This window comes from Hylobates moloch, unplaced genomic scaffold (assembly GCF_009828535.3).
Source record: "Hylobates moloch isolate HMO894 unplaced genomic scaffold, HMol_V3 SCAFFOLD_22, whole genome shotgun sequence".
Taxonomy (NCBI): domain Eukaryota; kingdom Metazoa; phylum Chordata; class Mammalia; order Primates; family Hylobatidae; genus Hylobates; species Hylobates moloch.
In genome coordinates this window covers 36,384,733-36,405,039 of record NW_026652297.1, presented here as the reverse complement: position 1 = coordinate 36,405,039, position 20,307 = coordinate 36,384,733, and the positions used below count along the sequence as shown (strand labels likewise).

Sequence of the window (20,307 nt, the reverse complement as noted above, 5' to 3'; positions counted from 1 at the left end):
GAGGGTCGGGTTCAGCATGAGGTTCAGAAAGGAGGTACCCCCCCTCCCCCCCACCGGGGGAGCCTCGGTTCACCCTCTCACCCGCTTCCCTGCATCACCTCATCACCTCTTGTCGTATGGTGCGTGGTTCTCAGATGCTCTCCTGAGGAGTCTCCTTCCCTGGTATTTCATTATTGCTCATTCTTGGTGCCATGTCCCAAAGTCCATTCAGAAAGGTCATGCTATCATTTTAACTTTTCTGGGAAAGTTGTTTTTTTTCTTTCTCCGTCTCACTCCTCTTGTTTCCGCTCAGTGTCTTCTACCTGTGCTGCCACCACAAATGCATGGTGTTCAAGTGAAGGAACCCTCGCTGCAGAGTCAGCGTGGCTGAGCCTGGACAAATCTCTCTCTGACCACGCAACTTCTCCAGACATGATTCACCTGGAAGGAGGCTGCCTGTTAAAGTAGTGCTTCTCAAACTGCAGTGAGCATGAGCAACACCTGGAGAGCGGCCCACCTGAAGGTGACCTGGGAATTTGCAGTCCTAATGAGCACCAGGGTGGTACAACACTGCTGACCCACAAACCACAGCTGGAGCAGCACCCTGTCAAAGGACCTTTGGCATGCATGTTAGCAGAACCGCTGGGTTCCTAAGAGAATGAAGAACGCAGTAATCAAGTAGTCGAGATTCATCTTCGTTCTGCTGCTATTGCTAGTCTGGATCTCCAGCTCCACTGAATCCTGCTGCAGAGAGTCTCCCTCCCTTCCCTCTGCTGATTAACATTAAGAAGGTACTTACTGTGGCCAGGTGTGGCAGCTCACACCTGTCATCTCAGCACTTTGGGAGAACAAGGCGGGCAGATTGCTTGAGATTAGGAATTCGAGACCAGCCCAGCCAACATAGTGAAACCCTATCTCTGCAAAAAATACAAAAATTAGCCAGGCATGGTGGTGCACGCCTGTAATCCCAGCTACCTGGGAGGCTGAGGCACGAGAATTGCTTGATCCAGGGAGGTAGAGGTTGTACTGAGCTGTGATTGCACCACTGCACTCCAGCCTGGGCAAGAGAGCAAGACTCTGTCTCAAAACAAAGAAAGAAAGAAGGCACTTACCACCGCCTAAGTGCTCTACAGACATGATCTCAGCTGGCACTCACTGATCTGAGAAAGACACATCATTCTCATTTTACAAAGAGAAAACTAAGAATAAAGTTTAGAAACATGGAGTTCCCAAGGTCATGAGTGACAGAGTGAGAGGTAGAAGCCAATGCCTGACCCTTAATTCAAGTCCTAAGTCCACTCTGAAGCCAGATTTTTCCCCACTAGACTCTACCATGTCTCATTTCCTTCCTGGAGAAATACAAATGTATGATGAGTGCTGTTTCCTCGCTCAGACAATCAACTTGTCAGCGTAGGGTAGAGATACAATGTCAATTCTGGTCACAATAACATGGCATGTTCATTGTGGACTATTGAAGACAGTTTTGTCCAAGTGGATCTGATTTTACTACTCTCAAAATGTATGCAGTCCTCCCCACTCATGTACCCATAGGCACTCTTTGACAATAAACAGGAAAGTCAGCAACAGGTACCCACGTTGGCAGAGAGGGCAAAAGGACCTCATCCAAGTGATGGTGTGACTAGAATTCTATTCAGACCTTCTTGTTCCCAGCCTTGTCGTGATTCTACAAAGCAGATGAGATGACCTGGAGGCAAATAAATGTTCTGCCTCCCAGCAGCAGCGTGACCTTTAAAGTTCTGTAAACCTTTTTGAATCTCAGGTTAAAATTGGAATAAAATGATATACCTTGCAAGATGGTGTTAAGGAACAAATGATGTGAAATATGTAAACATGTTCGGCCCATAATAGAAACTCAGTAAATTCTAATTCTCTCTTTTCTTATCCATCTTCTAATCTTGTGCAGGGTGTCTTCAACTTTATTAGTTGAAAAAAACAAGTCCAAGAGCTCCCAGGCTTAAGTGCACACTAAAAATTACCTGGAGAGCTTTTCAAAAATGCAGATTCTCAGGACAAACCCTGGGCCACATGAATTATCATCTCTGGAAGTCCAGTCCAGGAATTTGTACACTATAATATGCAACCCATTTTACAAACCATTGGTCTGTCCAAGATCAGGATATCTGGCCCAGTAAGTCATCTATGGTCCTCCATGGTCAACTAGAGGGAGGAGCCCGCAGGTAAGGTCGGAGGTTTCAGAGCTTATCTTCCCATTTTTTTATTTCATTTTCATCTTTTCCCCCATGTTTAAAAATTTATAATGTGTGGTTTTCAGAAATATAACACTTAGCTTATTTACTCTGTATTAAAATTAGGAAAAACCCAATATAAAAAATCCTTCCATGAAAACACTGTTATTGCACCCAAAGTAAATAAATGAAACCAGGAAATTCAAAATCATTCTTCCCATGGTGGTTCAAACTCCCTATGCAAATAATAGCTATGAATGCATCAAATCAGCAGCTTCCTAGACAATGAGAAGGCTGCATATAGATGGGCAGGAAAAATGCACGCAATTACTATCAGAATAATAACTTTGAATTCCTTGACTGCCATTCATTAAAATGCTCAGTCACAGCTTCAGATAAAGGGAGCTCCTGTGTCAACCTAACACGTGGTTCAAGGACCTTTTGACTCAAATATTTTTCTAAATTAGATTGATAGATGTCACTTCACAAGTATTTATGTGACAAGGCATTGTATTCTCATAGGACCTGGGTACCAGCTATGAATGGTAGTTAATTCTCAAGTCAGTGTGCCAAGAAAAATTTGAACAATAATTTGTCATTGAAGGGGCTTATGTAGTACATAGGAAAGAATTCTTAGCTCAGGGGAAAAACACATAAATGAGTGACCCTCAGCAACACGTTAGTAACACTTAATCAATTTTGATGATTTTTTGAAAAATCATATCTTTATACAAACTATCCATTGGGTCTCTCGAGTTAAGTTATTCTTCCCATTCTTATCCCCCACCACCAAAGAAAGCCTCGGAGTATTTAAAACAGCTTTTGTGCTACTTATGTCCAGATAAATAGAAATATTACTAAAACCCAATCTTAACCCGGAAGTTGGCAAATAGTACTTCAGTCTGCTCCTGGTCTGGGCTCCACCTCTAGTATTGGCCAGAACTGCGTTCTAAGTTCCTCACTGGTCCTAAATGCAATGTGCACTTTTACGTTTAAAATGTGTGGCAATAGTTAGCACTCAAAAAGTCCTGGTTTGGGCTCTGTCTTCCTCCTCTTCCATCAGGATGTTCAAGGGACTCAGATGCAGCAGCCACTTCTTCCCTCCTGAATCCTTTTTGGGTCTTCCTTTCACTGCTCTAATTGCTTCTTTCCCATCACTCTGCCCCCTCCTCTGCCTCACCTTTAAAGGTGGCTGTTCCTTATGCTTCCTTTTCTCTTCACTTTTCCTTACACTCTCCCACCTTCCCTAAGCAATCTTATCTACTTCATTGAGCTAGAAATGTCATGTCCTTGTCCAAAACCACAACACTCAAAAGACAACCTGGAATTCTCTTCTGACCTCCAGCTCCAAACATGCACATGCTTCCTTGGTATTTCCACGTGGATATGTCAACAGTACACTAAACAAGGCCTTCTTCTCCTGCAGTATTCACCATCGCATTGCCTACTGTGCATACAATTTGCTCAAGCCAGAACACTGGGGGCCATCCTCCCCACTGCCCTTTGCAGGCATTGCCCCATCACAGCCAAGGCTAGAAGAAGCTTCCAAAACTCATCTCAAATCTTTCACTTCTCTTCACCTCTGTGGCTCCCACTCTAGTCCAGGCAAACATCCAGTCTCAGTTGGAGCCCTACCTCAGCTCACTGCATGCACTCTTATTCCCTTTCAGTCCATTCTCCTTATAACCAGCAGTTGTGATGTTTTTGAAATGACAAGCATATAACTCCTCTTCTTAAAAATCCTTCATTGGGTTCCCCTGCTTTTAAGATAAAATCTGCAATCCTGGAAGTCTAGAATCGTGTGATTGTTCCTTACCTCTCAGACCCCATTTTTGCTTCCTTTGCTCTGACTGTCCTTTCTGCTATTCCTCACCTCTCTGCCCCAAGGTTGGAAATGCAAATCTTTCCTCTCCTCCTTTCCCCTCCTCCCTACCCTAACAGAAATGCTTCTTTCTCAAGAAGACTTTGTATCTTTCAGACTAAGATAGATTCTTCTGTTATATGTTCACCTGGCTAGGACTTGTACTTTTCCCTCATGAGGCTTAGCACAACCATAATTATATAATTATTTGTGTAACCGTTTTTGCCTCTCTATCTTCTTAGCTCAGAAAGGGGCATGTCTAATTTCTTCATCATTGTGAAGCCAGAAATCAGTACAAAGCCTATCAAATAACAGATGCCCGATAAACATTTGTTGAATAAGTAAATGAAAAAAGTAGGCTTGCTGCTACTCTTTTTCTGTTAGCCACCTACATTTGTTTGGCAATCTCACGATTCCTGTAATTTATTTGGGAAACACCCTAAGAATGGCAACTATAATAATTTCTCCCATAGGGTGGGAATGCCTAAATCTGAGTGGCAAGGAATGGGATTTGGAGGCTATGCAAATGGATTGGAGAAAATACAGGGAACTCTTTTTTATTTTTTATTTTTAAAGACAGGTCTTATTCTGTTACCCAGGCTGGAGTGCAGCGATGCAATCATAGCTCACTGTAACCTCAAACTCCTGGGCTCAAGGGATCCTCCTGACTCAGCTTCCAGAGTATCTAGGACTGAACATGCACACCACCAAGCCTGGCAAATTTAATTTTTTGTTTCCGCACAGACAGGGCCTCACTGTGTTTCCCAAGCTGGTCTCAGACTCCTGGTCTCAGGCGATTCTCCTGCTTCAACCTCCCAAAGCACTGAGATTACAGGCGTGAGCCACCATATCTAGCCAAGAAGCAGTAAAGTAATGACAAACTTCTCATCTATTTTAATGAAGAGATATATCCCTTATTGACCTGTGCGCAAGAAAATGTGTTAAGCTGTTCTTTAGTGACCTTGAACTCAAGATCCTTACAAAGCCGAATGGCCGATGGCAAAGATGACACCAAAAGGCACTTTATATGTATCATGATTCTTTATACTTTACACATAATTCACAAGTATCTTGTCTTCTCAATATTTAATAAAATGCTTTAAAGAGAGCATAACAATAACATATATGATACAAATGCACAAAAGACTACTCCTCTTACACGGCTTCAAACCCATTCATTATCTCTATTCACCTGGGATGAACTGGTTCCGTTTCCTCCTGGGTTGCACAAAGAAAGCACAACCGTATACCCAGCAAATCATAAAATCACCAACAATTCTTGCTAACAGAAAGTAGGTGGATGATATTGGCACTTTAATCATTTTCATGGACTTTTCAGTAGTATTTTAAAGAGAAATATGACTGAGTCTATAATGACAGTTATTTTTCAAGTTACTGGAAATAAAACTACTTGAGAGTTAATAAAAGTGATTAAAAATGGTGGCCAAATTACTTATCAATACATTTAATACACCAGGCAGATTTAACCTAACAATTTTGCTTTTATAGGCAGCTTTATCAGCCATTTTTAATTTATCCTACTATGAAAAAAAAAAGTGCATCATGAAACTCAAGTCAGCAGTGATAAAGCCTGAGAATATTTCTCCACAGCCTCTACATCAAAATGATTCGTGAAACACAGAGCTCTAGAAGGCAACCTAACATGCCAGGGAGAGACAGAGTGAATGTGGCCTGACCCTCTGCATTTTCAGTGAAATCAAATGAAACAAGACATAGTGAGCATTAAACGTTGAAGATTTATTGCAAAACTCACCCCATAAAATGCTAAGTTGAAATAAGGAATTACACATAGTTAATACACTGTTTATCTACAACACACACAGATGCCTTTCATCATCAGCTCTGCACACAGGTATGAGGCTCTTCCACTGCAATGAGGCAGCAAAGGGCAAATTTGTCTACATTTCAGGGAATAGAAAGGCCATTAAAAATAAATGGCCATCACAAATTGGAACCCTGCCTATTTCAACCAATTTGGTCTGGAGGTGAGGTTTGGCTATGCCTCAGGAGTTAGTGTAGATTTTATTCAGGGGAAAGTCAGGACCAGAACATCTTGTGTTCTGTTCATTCACTAGGTAGAAACAAACTATTGCATTTTACTTGTTATATATTAAGGGTATCATTGGTTACAGCAGTTAGCCTACCCTAACTAATACACCTTCCATGAGGAAGGCAATGTTCTAAAAAGACAAAGATAAGTAAGACATAGTACTTGCCACAAGTCAGTATTTTTTGTTAAACATAGCACTTACTACTTCTTGTTAAAAAGTAATGTGCGTTCATTATAGAAACTTTAGAAAATACAAAATGAAGATCATTCTAAAGATCAATAATCCCAATACCCAGAGATAAACACTGTTAACATTTAGCTACATAGAGTTCTAGGCTTTTATTTTTATTGGAAGATCAATGGGAAGAGAAAAGAAGAGTAGGAGGGGAGGGGAGGGGGGGGAGGGGAGGGGAGAAGAGAGGAGAGGAGAGGAGAGGGGAGGGGAGGGGAGGGGAGGGGAGGGGAGAAGAGAAGAGAGGAGAGGAGAGGAGAGGAGAGGAGAGGAAGGAAGGAGGGAGGGAGGAAGGAAGGGAGGCAGAGAGGGAAGAAAGGAAAGGGAAACACAAAGAAAGAGAGAAAGATAAAAGAAAAGAAAAAGTCAATCACACATATATTATACAACACTTTTCACTTGACAATGTACTATAAACATATCTCTAAATCATCATATTTTCTTCTACAAAAGATTTGTAAGGACTATAGCACAATCTGTTATAGGGCTATCCAGTGTTATTTACCCATTCCATGGAAGGACAGTCGATCTGAAATGACAGGTAGTGACAGTACAACAAACAGGTAGATAGAGAAGCAGACCATTCTGAGAAAAAGAGAACAATATGTGCAAATCCATGGAGCCCTAAAGCTGCCTGGCACATGTAGAGAATGCCATCAGTGTAGCACAAGGTTCTGGATAGGAGAAAGAACTGGACAAGAACACTTGAGACAAAAGCTAAAGGCCCTTACATGCCATTCAAAGGGTCTGAGTTTTATCCTGATGTCAACCAAAAAGCTTTAGGTAAAAGCACAGTACCATCTATTCTATTTTAGAAAGACCACTCTAGCAACAGTATAGAAAATGGATGTAAGAGGGAAAGAATCCATGCATAAAGAGGCTGCTACGGTTGCAGTAAGAATCTATTACAGAAAAGCTGAAGTGAGGGAAGAAGGGATGAATCTGAGATTTGTTAAGAACGTAGAATCAACGGGATGTGGTCACTAATCTGGTATGGGGCAGGAGAGGTTTCTGGTTTGAGGTAACTAAAAAATAGTAATGCTGCCATATGGTGAGGAGTTAACTGAATTTATCTCAGCACCTACTACTCTGGCACCAAGTAAGTGTTGACCAAGGAAGTCACTGGGAATAACTGTGGTGATCATACTAGCAGTGAGAGTAGAGTCATTATTAGGATACAAATGTGCAGAGGGACTGGCAGTGGAGATGAGGCACTGGTTAAAATATTTCACATAAAGTGTTTGTAGGACATAGGTTACCAGGTAAGTAGTTAGATGTACAGATCGAGAGCCAAAAAGAAAGGTCTGGGCTAGAGATATAGATTGAGGAAACATACTTTACAAGCAGCATTGGCTCTTCTGCAGTAGGTGAATCCACCAGGGGTCGGAGACGTTAAACTGAAGGAAAAAAAAAAATGGATCTAGCCCTGCTAAGCCCTGCCCATCCTGCCCCAATGCCATGGAGCTGCCAATACCTCTTCATGCAGAAACTTTAAAAGTCAGATCAAATTATTCCCATTTGACAACTGTTTCAGGATTGCTGATTTTACTTATAAAAGGGCTTAAATGCATCCTTTTCTTGCCCAAACCATAAAAAATCATAATATGAGAAAGAACCCAACACTGGCATCTCAGCAGGAAGCCCCGCCCTGCAGCCATCAGAACCGGTGCCATCCCCCTGAAAACCAAGGTCTCCACACTCTCTGTGCTGACCTCATCCATTTCAGCAACAGTGCTAATTATTAGAACCTAAAACAGTGCCCCATCTAAATTGTAAAAATAAATTCACAATAAATAGTAAAACCATTCAAATCTTTATTTTTCATTTTAGCACCACAAATGACTGAACTTTCTCATTCTGAAGAATACAGTTGTGGATTAATCATACTTTATCATTTCAAAGACAGGCTTGCAGAGGCCATGGTATTTGCTTTTTGAAAAGGCGATGCCAGCGAATACAAATAACTGTTAATATTTTTTAAAATGACACAAAAAGGCCATGGAGATAAGATTTGGAGAAAGGAGACACCTTCCCTTGAAGGTTCCCTCTCATTGAGCTCTCCTTCTCCTCTCTTAGAGTGTCTAAAAGTTTCACAATTGTTTTCCCACATGTATTCTCCTAAGAACAACACTAAATAAGAGGAGAGGAAGGGAAAAGCTCCAGAGAAAGGAGATTTTTATGTTTGGGTCATTTCTGAGGACCAAATACAGTTTAAACGGACCTTGAAAAGCATTTTACCTTCTCGTTCTGCATATTAGGAAACTGAGACCCAAATGAGTGAATAAAGTCAGCGACCCACAATCACACAGGTACTAACTACAAAGCTGAAAGGGGAAAGGACTCTTCTGACTCAAGGCCAGGACACTTTTCACTGGCAAGTAAGCTGAAGACCCTGCTAGTATCCAAACGCAAGAATAGTGTTGGCTGCCAGTGAGGCAAGACACACAAAAACAGAGAAAAATTTTAAAATACATACATTGTAACAAACACAACATGACAGAAGGAAAATTTGTAACAGTACCTTGTGTAAAGTACACAGGAAAGAGGAGCTCTGTGTTCAAATTCTAGAGTGCATATCTCTGGTAGGAATCATTACTAGTTTAATTATGGAAGCGGTAGGATTTGAGCTGTCCCTAGAAGGAAGAACAGAAATTCCACAGGTAGACATGAGGGTGGAAGAAGATCGAGGCAGAGGAAATGGCATATGTAAAAACAGGAGGGTTAGGAAAGTGCCTGGCCTGTTGAGGGAGCAGTCAGAGTGGATGAAGTGTTCATACGGGAAGGTGAGAAAGATAAGGCTTTAGTGAGGCTAAGGAGGACATTGAATACTGAGATCTTGAGTTAACTATGATGCATTCATTGAAACTTTCTAAGTAGGCAACAAGGCGTAAGAAAAGTAGCATTTCAGGCCAAGTGCAGTGGTTCATGCCTGTAATCTCAGCACTTTGGGAGGCTGAGGTAGGAGGATTGCTTGAGCTTAGGAGTTCAAGACCAGCCTGGGCTACATGGCAAAACCCCATCTCTACAAAAAATACAAAAATTGGCTGGGCATGGTGGCATGGGCCTGTGATACCAGCAACTTGGGAGGCTGAAGTGGAGGACTGCTTGAGCCCACGAGGTTGAGGTTGCAGTGAGCCAAGATCGTCCCACTGCACTCCTGCCTGGATGACAGAGCGAGACCCTGTCTCAAACAAACAAACAAAAAAGCAGTATTTCAGAATCACTCAGCCTCTGGTGCAGTACTGATTAGAAGGGGATTGGAGCAGTGGACAGGAATACAGACAGGGAAATTGCTGGGGTGGGGGCAATTAATGAATATATTAAATCAATTAAAAGGTTCTGAAACTAATCAAAATATGATAAAGTTCCTTTCTGGACTACACTGATAGCAATATGAATAAAAATACAATATTCTCATGATGACCTTGGAGGGCTGTTTTCTGTAAGACCATTTTCTAAGCTTATTCTTTACATCTTTGATTGTTTTTATTTCTAAGCTTATTCTTTAAATCTAAGCTTATTCAATTTTTTATTTCTAAGATTACTCTTTAAATCATCGTTTTTATTAAGCTGTTATCCATTGTAATTTCCTTATTTCATGGCTTCAGATTCAGGATCTTACATGCTATTTAAACTAAGAGTTGAATAAATGAACACCTCTCTTTTCTGAGAACTTTTGCTTCTTGTTAACGACAGTGTAATTAGAGACACTAACTTCAAACTGCTCACAACTACTCCACGTGCATTAGGAAGGCTAGTATCAAAACAGTAGAAAATAACATGTGTGAGGGAGGATGTGGAAAAATTGGAACCCTTGTGTACTGCTGGTGGGAATGTAAAATGGTACAGCTGCTATGGAAAACAGTATGATATCTCCTCCAAAAAGCAAACCTAGAACTACCATATGAGGCCAGGTGCCATGGCTCGCTCCTGTAATCCCAGCATTTTGGAAGGCCGAGGTAGGTGGATCACCTGAGGTCAGGAGTTCAAGACCAGCCTGGCCAACATGGTGAAACCCCATTTCTACTAAAAATACAAAACTTAGTCGTGGTGGCATGCACCTGTACTCCCAGACACTCAGGAGGCTGAGGCAGGAGAATCACTTGAACTCAGGAGGTGGAGGTTGCAGTGAGCCGAGATCGTGCCACTGCACTCCAGCCTGGGCGACAGAGTGAGATGCCATCTCAAAAAAAAAAAAAAAGAAAGAAAGAAAAAAGAATCACCATATGTTTCAGCAATTCTGCTTCTGTGTATATACCCAAAAAATTGAAAGTAGATTTGAGAAGACATTTCACAGCAGCATTATTTATAATAGCCAAAATGTGAAAGTAAACCAGGTGTCCACTGATGGATGGTTGGATGAATAAACAAAATGTGGTATTTACGTACAATGGAATATTATTGAGCCTTTCAAAAGAAGGAAATTCTGACATATGCTACAACATGATGAACCTTGAGGACATTATGGTAAGTGAAATAAGCCAGTCACAAAAAGACAAATACCGTATGATTCCACTTAAAAGATGCACTTAGTAAAAATCAGAGAGGCAAACAGTAGAATAGTGTTTGTCTGTGGCTGGGGGAGGAGAAAATGAGAAGTTGTAGTTTAATGGGTATAGAGTCTTCGTTTTACAAGTTCAAGAGTATGGCGATGGATGATGGTGACAGTTGTACAACATTATGAATGTATTGAATACTGCTGAACTCTATGCTTTAAAAAGGTAGTTAGAGTAGTCAAATTTGTAAAGACAGAAAGTAGAATGGTGGTTGGGGAAAAGGAGGAAAGGGAATGGGGAGTTGGTGTTTAATGAATACAGAGTTTCCGTTTTGGGAAGATAAAAAAATCTGGAGATGGATTGCAGTGAGGGTTGCACAACAATGCAAATACTTAATGCCACTGAACTTCTGCACACCTAAAAATGGTTAAAATGGTCAATTTTATGTTACCATAAATTTTTCTAAACTGCTCATTGGAATAAAACTATATTCCAAAATGCTAGAGTGTTTTATAAAATTTCTGCTCCAACAAAAAGAAAGTGTTCCTGAGGACAAGATGAGACCAATCCCTATGGATGGGAATGAAGATAACAGAGGAAAGGATCGTCCAGAGGTGTCCGGGCTTGCAAAGCAGCAGCACGCCTAGGTTATCTCAATGCTGTGGCCCTTTGTGCAGATGACAGGACAATGAGCACACCCGCTCTGAGCAGAACCTCTCCATCCTGGCAATCACCAAAGGGGCTCCAACTGCCAGAACCACTTCTCAAGGCTAATGAGAAATTCTATGTGAAGCAAACACAGCCATCCATTTCCTTCTCAGTAGACAGCTCCCCTGCTCTGTACAGAGGTACAGCCGGGACGCTCCCTGCAGTGGAGGAAAATGCTGCCACCACATCTGCTGCTTCACTGATAACACATCGTCTCCCACAGTGCCTCCAGGGCTGACCGAGGGAGGAAGTGAAGGCGAAGAACCTCATTATCCATCAGAGCCCAAATGGGCACGTGCCACCCCACCTGTAGGCTAACCAAGAGCTGTTGTGATGTTAGAAAGGAGAAAAATAAGTAAAGAGGAACTGATCTAAAACCTCTTTGTATTACTTCTTAGGGATATAAGTTGTGTTTTTCCATCTTCAGTTATGAGAATGAATTTCAACATAAAGTATCACTTATAGTACTGAGATGGTTAAACAACTGTGAGGAGAGATCCAGGGAGAACACAAAATTTCTGAATACTGAAGTCTCTCACCCAAAATAAGTTGGGATGGTTTACAAATGGTTCTGCTGAAAACAGTGGTAAGGGTTCATAGTCTATTGCAAAACTCTTCTGTACTTTTAAGTATTTACAACACTGGAATTTTTTTTCCTGCTGGCCTATAAGCTACACAGAACAAATAGTGTTCTAAAAATAAGTGAGGGAAAAGTTTTGGGAAATTAAATAACCTTTCTCTGAAGCCCCAAAGGTCGATCCAGATTATAGTAAGGTTCTGGATGGGAAGAGAAGGGAACGGTATCCTGGTATCAAACTCACCATATCAGAGACGAGAAGAGAATAAAATCAAAAGTATGTTTTTATCTTTCTAAATTTAGGCTAGAACAGTGATTTCCACTATCCAACCAGCTGGGGTGCTTCAGTCATTTATTAATTATTTAACAGGAATTTAATCTACACATAAAAATCAAACTCTATGTGTCTATCAAAGAGGCCAAAAAAATATACCAACTCCGTAAGTGGTAGTTATAACTATGTGGTTTTAGTATGCCCTCAATTTTTTTTAGCTATCTTTGCCTTAATGGCAATTCCCAGATAAAAGACAATCATTTGGGATGACAGTATTACCACTATGGGTTTTCCAAATTTAGAGAAGCTAACAGTACTTCACATCTTTTATCCCTCGTCTATCCCTGGGCTCTTGGGTATACGCAGTACCAAGACTCTAGTGCCCTCATCAGGTATGTTCCCTTGCACTGGGCTTGATTCAATTCACGTATTCTAGCACAGCAGAGCAAAAGAAAAGGAAACAATTCCCTCCTCTAGGTTCTCTTGGGCCATTGCTGCCTCGTAAATCTGGCTACCAGCTCCGGATTCATGCGCCACTCAGAGCTGTTTTCTTGTTCCCAGCAAGCCAGGGCAGATGTCCAAAGACAGAGCCTTGGGCTTTGGAGAGAAAGCCTCTGAACTAGAGATGCAATGCAGGTTACCACCCACGTCCTCATGGGATGGACAAAGAGCCCATCAGAAACAGAAAGACCATTTGCATTCATAGTCTTGTGATCTAAGACCTCTATTTTCCAACATTCCTTGGACCCAGACAGCCGAATTTCAAGGTTTCAAGAGAATGCTAGTCCATGTGATAATGACTAGCAATCCTATACTCATACACTACAATCCACTCCTAGGCCCCATCATTTACCCAAGGCTTCCCCTGTAGTATCTTCATAGGGGAAATAAAGATGAAGAAAAAAAAAAAAAAAAAACAGAAGTCTGAGTTAGAAAGTAGTAGGACAGTCTCCCATGGTCCATCCAGACTGTAGGTAACATTTCTTCTTTTTGATTTTTTAGTTATAATTTAAAACAAGGTATAAATTTTACTAGGTCCAAATGAGGTAAATCAAGGGCCAGGAAAGAACTTCCTAACAAACTATTTTCCGTAGGTAAAAATATCCTGGTCCTCCTGAAGAAGACCAAAAATTAATGTAAATTACCACATATGCATCTCTCTCTCTAGGATGCCTGGATGGCAAGTCTGTATTAGGGAGAACTGTTTCCTAATAATTGTATCTATGCCAAGAAGAGGCTAGTCGATCTATTTTTAACCATCAACTTCACCAAAATTTCTTGTATTTTATCTGTTTCAACCTGTATGGATCATTTAGGGATGAAAATCCAGGGGGCAAGTCTTGAGGAACAGATTTACTTGAAGTGCACTACAGCACTCAACAACTTACGCAATATGAAAACACAACCTCTCAACTAGGACAATCCCTCAACTTAAAATGACCAAGTTTTTTCTTAGTCATACAATTATTTGTGAATTTGTATATTCTGTAAATCCACAAATAATTCAACATTAGATTCCAACAGAATGTGTCACTAAGCAAACATTCAAGTATTATAAAACGACTGATATTCTGGAGAGGATGGGGGTAAACTAGCCAGGTTATATATTCTTTCATAATAGTAATTTTAACTTACATGTTACAACATAAAAGCAGAGTAACGATATGTATGCACAAATTTAGAGTATTCATATATTGGTTGAAAACTGTCCACAATGCCCATTTCTGTGATTTAGAAATAAGAACTTTGCAAATTAGTTTTTACTTTCTTATGAAGACTTTCACTAAGCCATGTTACACTATTTTGGGGTGGTAACAAACTGCTTGAATCAGTAAGAACCCTAATTGTATCCTTTTTGTTTTCATTATCATTTATCTATATAAAGCTAATCAAAATACCCATTCATTAAGAGCTATCAAAAGAGATTATTTTTTCAGATCATTCGACCATATTAAAAACAAATAAAAGGCTAAGTATTGCTATGAGGATTTAGAGATCTTTGGATATCTAAGCAGTTCATAAATTATCATTGAAATGTACAAGAGGGTTGTAAAAGACATTATGTTTATAATTAAGAAAAAAAAACAGGAAGAAAATAGGTATCAAAGCAAAGGAGATTTCCTGAACAATGAATAGATTATATTTGACAAGGGCAATAACCCACCCAATCACGTCTTTTGCTCTCATTTGCTATAAATACACAAGCCAGAGGAAGTACAGCTCACTGTTTTAATTCTCTGTTGTCTAAACCTCCTAGTCTTACTTAATACGTCAGGACATATGGTAGGACTTTCCTTAGATTCAGAGGATTTATAGATACCCCATAACTGATGAGAACGATCCCCTAGTGCTAGTGAAATATTCTAACTCATATATTTAAATCCACTTTTTAAAATACCTTTATTCTAAGGAGATCTTTTCCCAAATGACCTATGTTGGTTTCATTTTTAACATAAATAGAAATAAATTATGTTTATTTTCTCTACTCAGTAGAAGTAGCTATTTTAAATCCAGTGTAGATTTTTGACAGCAAGATTTATGAAGTTTAAAAAGAGCAGTCACAAACACTTGGGAATTTAAATTTACATGTGTATTTACAACATACAAGCAGTCAGGCTATATCTGTTACTGTTTCTATTTCCTTAATATAGCTTTTATTAAGAATAGTTTTCTTTAATGCTGACTGGAAAATCTCTGCAGCATTTTCTTTCATTTTCAAAACACCATAAGGTTAGCACACTTTATTAAATAGTGACTGAAGATATTAAAAAGAGCAAGTGCTATGTATCATAAATATTTGATAAAGATGTTTACATTATCAATACACACATACATGCATACATCTTCATTCTACCATCATATGATATAAAATACTTATATTGGCTTATAAGATCAGAATTGATGTACAAATCTGGCAGAGCCCAATTGTAGATGTTATTCAACCTCAGTGTTTGTACTCCTTTTTGGAAATCAGCTTCTGCCTCGTATAACCACAATGCTTTGGAAGCTAAAAGTGTAGCACATCAAACAATGACTTGTTTGAATAATAGAGATTTAATTGAACAGCAAATTATCCTGCATTCCGATGAATATAAAACCCAAGGATATTTCTTAGGTCATTCAGTGAGCAACAGAAAAAGTGAAGACTACGAAAACTTTAAATAAGTGTAAAGGAAGTGTAATTTAAACAAACTTCAACTACAAAGCAAACAAGCTATGAATTTCTATGTTGTCTTCTAAAATACACTAATAGTTTCTGTTTCTGAAGGTCCACTTTTCAAAGAGCTTCTTGTTTTATCGACATTATTCAGTTTATATTAGATGAGGGGGAAAGAGAAAAAGGAATTTCAAGAGGAAAGATTTTTATTTTAACTCAACCCTAAGGCTAATCTGTTGCGTGTGTAGTTTCTATACTAGCAAAACATTTGTAGGAAACAACACTGCAGCTGAGAGCAGCAGAGCTGGAAACTGTTCCCCTGGGTATGATATCACAAAATGACTTTGCTCTATTCCTTCTCCAGCCTAGCATTATGGCTCAAGCCTGCACACAACCATCATGCCCCCAGGGCGGCTTCATGTTAGGTGAGGGCCTTCTGCTCCATCACTCTCCCTGAAATCTTCTGATCAGAAGCAGCTCAACCAGGACAAATCAGCCCCCATTCTCATTCTCTCCTCTCGCTAGTTCTCTCTCTCTCTTTTCCATTTTTCTGTGTTTCTTTGCCTGGCAGATTCTGAATGGCATTATCTGAGACCACACAACTGGATGAATTCACACATTCATTCATTCTCTCTCTCTCTCACACACACACACACACACACACACACACTTTTACACTCAATATTCCAAGTACAGATTTACTGAATTTACATCATATAAAATAGCTGGTATTATTTACTTTTATCCTCCAGTATTACAATAAACACTATGTTTATACAAATGCGAGGAGAAACTTTTAGCATGATTTCAGTTCAAACTTAGCTAAATCTATTTGAGGTTAAAAGCAATATCCTACTTTAAATCATATAACACTAAAATCGCCAAGCACACACAATAACTACAGCAACCCAGGGCAGTAACTTTGTGATGTCTTAATATACTCGATTACATGCAAAAAGATTTCCAGCTCGTTAAAAACCCACTTTTTTAAAACATGCCACAACTTACAACTATGTATTATATTTCTTTTGACTGGCAAACTGAGGGACAAAACTAAGTACCTTCAATGAAGTTTTTTCCCCCTAGAAGCACAAGAATAGAATATGATTCCTCCAAACAACATGAGTTTTCCATTTCCAAACATTCTCTGGATGCTTGTAAGAACTTTACCTCTCAAGTCTTACATTTATTTCTAGTTAAAAGATATAACTAACACAATTGATAATCTAGTAATGCACTCCCAATCCTAGGCATCACAGCTAACTACGATCCCCTTTATATTAACTTCCCACCATGTGGAGTGAATGATTCAAAACTCATATGACTTGGGATAAAGGAAAAATCCTTCCTGAATTACACACTATAAAACATATGAAAACTGGACAGTGGTGTTGCTTAAAAGGTTTTGTTTCAGATTCTGTAACAGAGTAACATATGCTGCAGTACAATGGTGCTGAGCTTTTCGGTTCCCTAATAAGACAGCTCCCAGCAGAGCATTTCCCATGCTTTAGAGTGACATCTATCAGTGGGTCTCGGGGAATCCCAATGCCACTCAGCTTTCTTCAGCACCACTCTCTGAACAGCTTCTGTCCACTGAGTGGTGCAATCCTAACAGGTCTCTGGCATACAAAGTACATTGTTCAGATAAGGGAATGGTGGGTGAACAATGATCTTTGCTGTCATTAAAACCAAATCATCAGGTATTAATTAACAGTAGGACATAACCACCACAAATGCCAACCAGAAATTTAAATAATTGGCCCCCACCAGACACAAATTTAAAAGAACTGACATACTCTCCAACACAGGCAGACTCTGCATGGCATGGTGCTGAGTTTTATAAAAATTCAATTAACCCAAACGTCTATTAGACGGATACATAAAGACCAGGGGGAAAAGCTATTATGCATGTTGGAATTTGTGATGTGTATTCGTGTTAATTTACTGTTTGAGAAGAAACCCCGCTATGTGTTAGTGATTATATGGTGATCAGGAAATTATACAGATATTTAGATCATAGAAATTAGCTTATGAATGGCATAAACATAATGCTACCTCAGCAACGTAATGAGATAATCAGCTAATTTCTCAAACCTGATCATACGAAGCAGCCCCGAGAATACTTTTTAGTGGTAAGTGGGAAAAGGTGTAGCAAATCAACTGCTAAACTTCCAAAATTCTTCTTCTTCAGGGCCTACATGCGATACTCCATAATTTTGTTCATCTGTTCTGATGCACTGAAGTGCAAAAACATCCTCCAAACCAAAATATTGTGAAAACAAAATTTCTTGAGATGACTTGGCCAAAAAAAAAAACCCACCAATAACAACTTTATACTTCTCACATATTACACATATTCACAAGGTACAGACTGCACCTCTCTGCTGGACATTGAGTTGCCAAAAAACTCTGCCACATCTGTCGGGGAATGTCAGTGCACTGCCCCTTCCTTGCAGAGACTTCACAGACACAGAAGCAAACCCCTAACCATCTCCACACTCTGGACTCCAAGTGAAGGGAAGGCGTTAAAATCCTGCGGGACTCAACCCTTCCTCCTTCAAAGGAGGCCCAGAATCAGCAACTCCTAACCAAAGCCAAGTTCATATCACCCACAAAAAAGCAGCCGGCACATTTCCGATCTACTTGGTGAGCCAAACCCCAAAGGATTAAAAAGTTTCAGGCGGCCCCAACCCAGGACCAAACTTGGGCTTTCTCCAGTGGCAAAGCCTAAGACAAGGGAAGCTGGAGAAGGCGAAACCTCCCTCTCTGAGGATCGCTGAGAGCCCACCACCCTGAAACCAACAACTGGGACCCGGAGCGCCTCTGCCCTCCTCGGGCGGCCGTCGAGCCCCGGTGCCCGCGCGCCCGGGATGCGCCCTCTTCGCCGCGGGTTCGCGCCCCCAAGGGCGAGGAACTTACCGCACCGCTTGCACAGCACCCGGCTGACCTCCTTCTTGAGGTTCCGGCCCGTCTCCAGAGGGGGGAAAGAGGCTCGGAAGGCGGCCGGCGCGCGGCTGGTGCTGTTGGCGTCGGGCTCCATGAAGAAGATGTACCTGCTGTCCTCCTTGAGCCTCCCGCAGGAGGGGTAGGCGGGGTGGCCCCAGGTCCCCAGGCGCACGGTGAGCAGCGAGTCCTTCTTCAAGCCCCCGGCTTTCACCGCCCACACCTGGTGCACCTTCACCAGATAGGGCGCCTCCTCTCCGGGCTCGCCGGCGCTGGGCACCGGGGCGGTGGGCCAGGAGGGCACGGTCCCGTTGGCGGCGAGCAGCGGCTCCTCGGCGGGCGGCCCCAGCGCCCGTGGGCCCGCGGCTGGCGGCTCGCGATCGCCGCCCCACGCCCCTGCCTCGCCCGCCGCCGCCGCCTTCCTGTCGAGTGCCCCCTGCTGCCGCTGCTGCGGGTGCACCTTTCCCTCGATCACCACCGCGGCGCGCTGAGCTAGCTCCTGCACCGATCCCACGCTGGGCGGGGACGAGTAGCACACCGAGGCCCCCGCGGGAGCCGCCTCGTCGCCGGCCGCCGCCCCCGGCGCCAGGGCCGCGGTCCCCAGCAGCAGCAGTAGTGGCAGCAGCGGCAGCGGCGGCGGCGAGCGGGCGGCGGGGCCGGGGAGCTGGGCCCGGGGGCCGGGACGCCCGGAGCGGCGCGGGGCGCGTCGCCATCTCATGGTGCGAGGTGCGTGCGGGCTTCTGGCTGTCGGTTCGGACTCTGCCCGGCTCTCTCGCGCTGCCTCCCTTTTCCTTCCCCTCGCAGCACCACTCCTCCTCCTCCCGCCTTGCCGTCCTCCTTTTATTTATTTATTGGGGGGTGCGGGGGTAGCAGAGTTGTTTATGGGAGGAGGAGGGGGGAAGAAGTGGATGCAACCACAGAAAGGCGAAGAGGCATAAGGGCCAAAAAAAAAAAAAGGCAAAATAGAAAAGGCAAAAAAGCCGCTGCCGCCGCCTCGGTTACAGGGAGTGACAGGTCCCCCCACCACCCGCGCCGCCGCCGCGCCCGAGCCCTGCTGTCGGGGCTGCTGTCACCGGAGGAGGACGTGGAGGTGGAGGAGCTGCTCCGCGGGTGACAGTCCTTTGTGTGAAGTGATGCTGCGGCGGCTGCTGGGGCTGCGAGCAAGCGGCTGGGAGAGAGCGCGAGGGAGAGAGCCCTGGAGGCGGAGTTGCGTGCCTGGAAATCGCTGGGTGGCCGCGGCGGCGACAGCGTCCTGCGCCTCGCCAGCCTGTTTACCTGTGGTGCCAACTCGGCCCGCGCGTCCTTTCCCCATGCTGCTGCCGGAGCGGAGCGGGACCCACGAGTGGGTCCTTCTGGGCGTCCCTGTCCCCGCGCGCCTCCTCCCTCTCTGTCGCCCCGAGTGCTGCAATGGGAGGACGGGAGGCAAACAGGCTGCAGTCCGAGTGGGCTGCGGAGGTTTACTGGGGAGTGAGAGGTGACGCTTCAGTGAGCAAGGACCTGTAGCCGGCGCAGGATGCCCAGGCGCCGGTGGGAGGCAGGCAGAGAGGGGCAGGTGGGACCCCGGGCGTGCGGGTCCTCGGTGCAGAAAAGTTTTGGGTGAACCCGTTGCTTGACACTTAAAAGGGAGCAACATGTTCGCAGGCGACAAGCAGCGATTAAAACAACAACTTTATAACGCTCTCTCTCCTTGCAGCGCGCACACACAGTGTGCACTTCAGATGTGACGCCTCCTCTACTCCATGCTCCTTTGATCCTTCGGTCTTCATGACCCCTGCCTTTTCTTTTATTGAAATTCCTGCTTC

General features: G+C 42.7%; 1 protein-coding gene across 1 annotated transcript; it reads right to left on the bottom strand.

Annotated features, from left to right (window-relative positions):
• Window positions 1-15,606: 15,606 nt before the first annotated feature.
• Window positions 15,607-19,315, bottom strand: LOC131382277 (uncharacterized). The gene has a single exon (XM_058433436.1). The coding sequence runs from the start codon at window positions 19,221-19,223 to the stop codon at window positions 18,168-18,170; it is 1,056 nt and encodes a 351-aa protein (XP_058289419.1). The 5' UTR covers window positions 19,224-19,315; the 3' UTR covers window positions 15,607-18,167.
• Window positions 19,316-20,307: the final 992 nt, after the last annotated feature.

Coding starts and splice junctions, on each gene's coding strand:
- LOC131382277 (XM_058433436.1), bottom strand. CDS start 19,223: ATGAGATGGCGACGCGCCCCGCGCCGCTCCGGGCGTCCCGGCCCCCGG.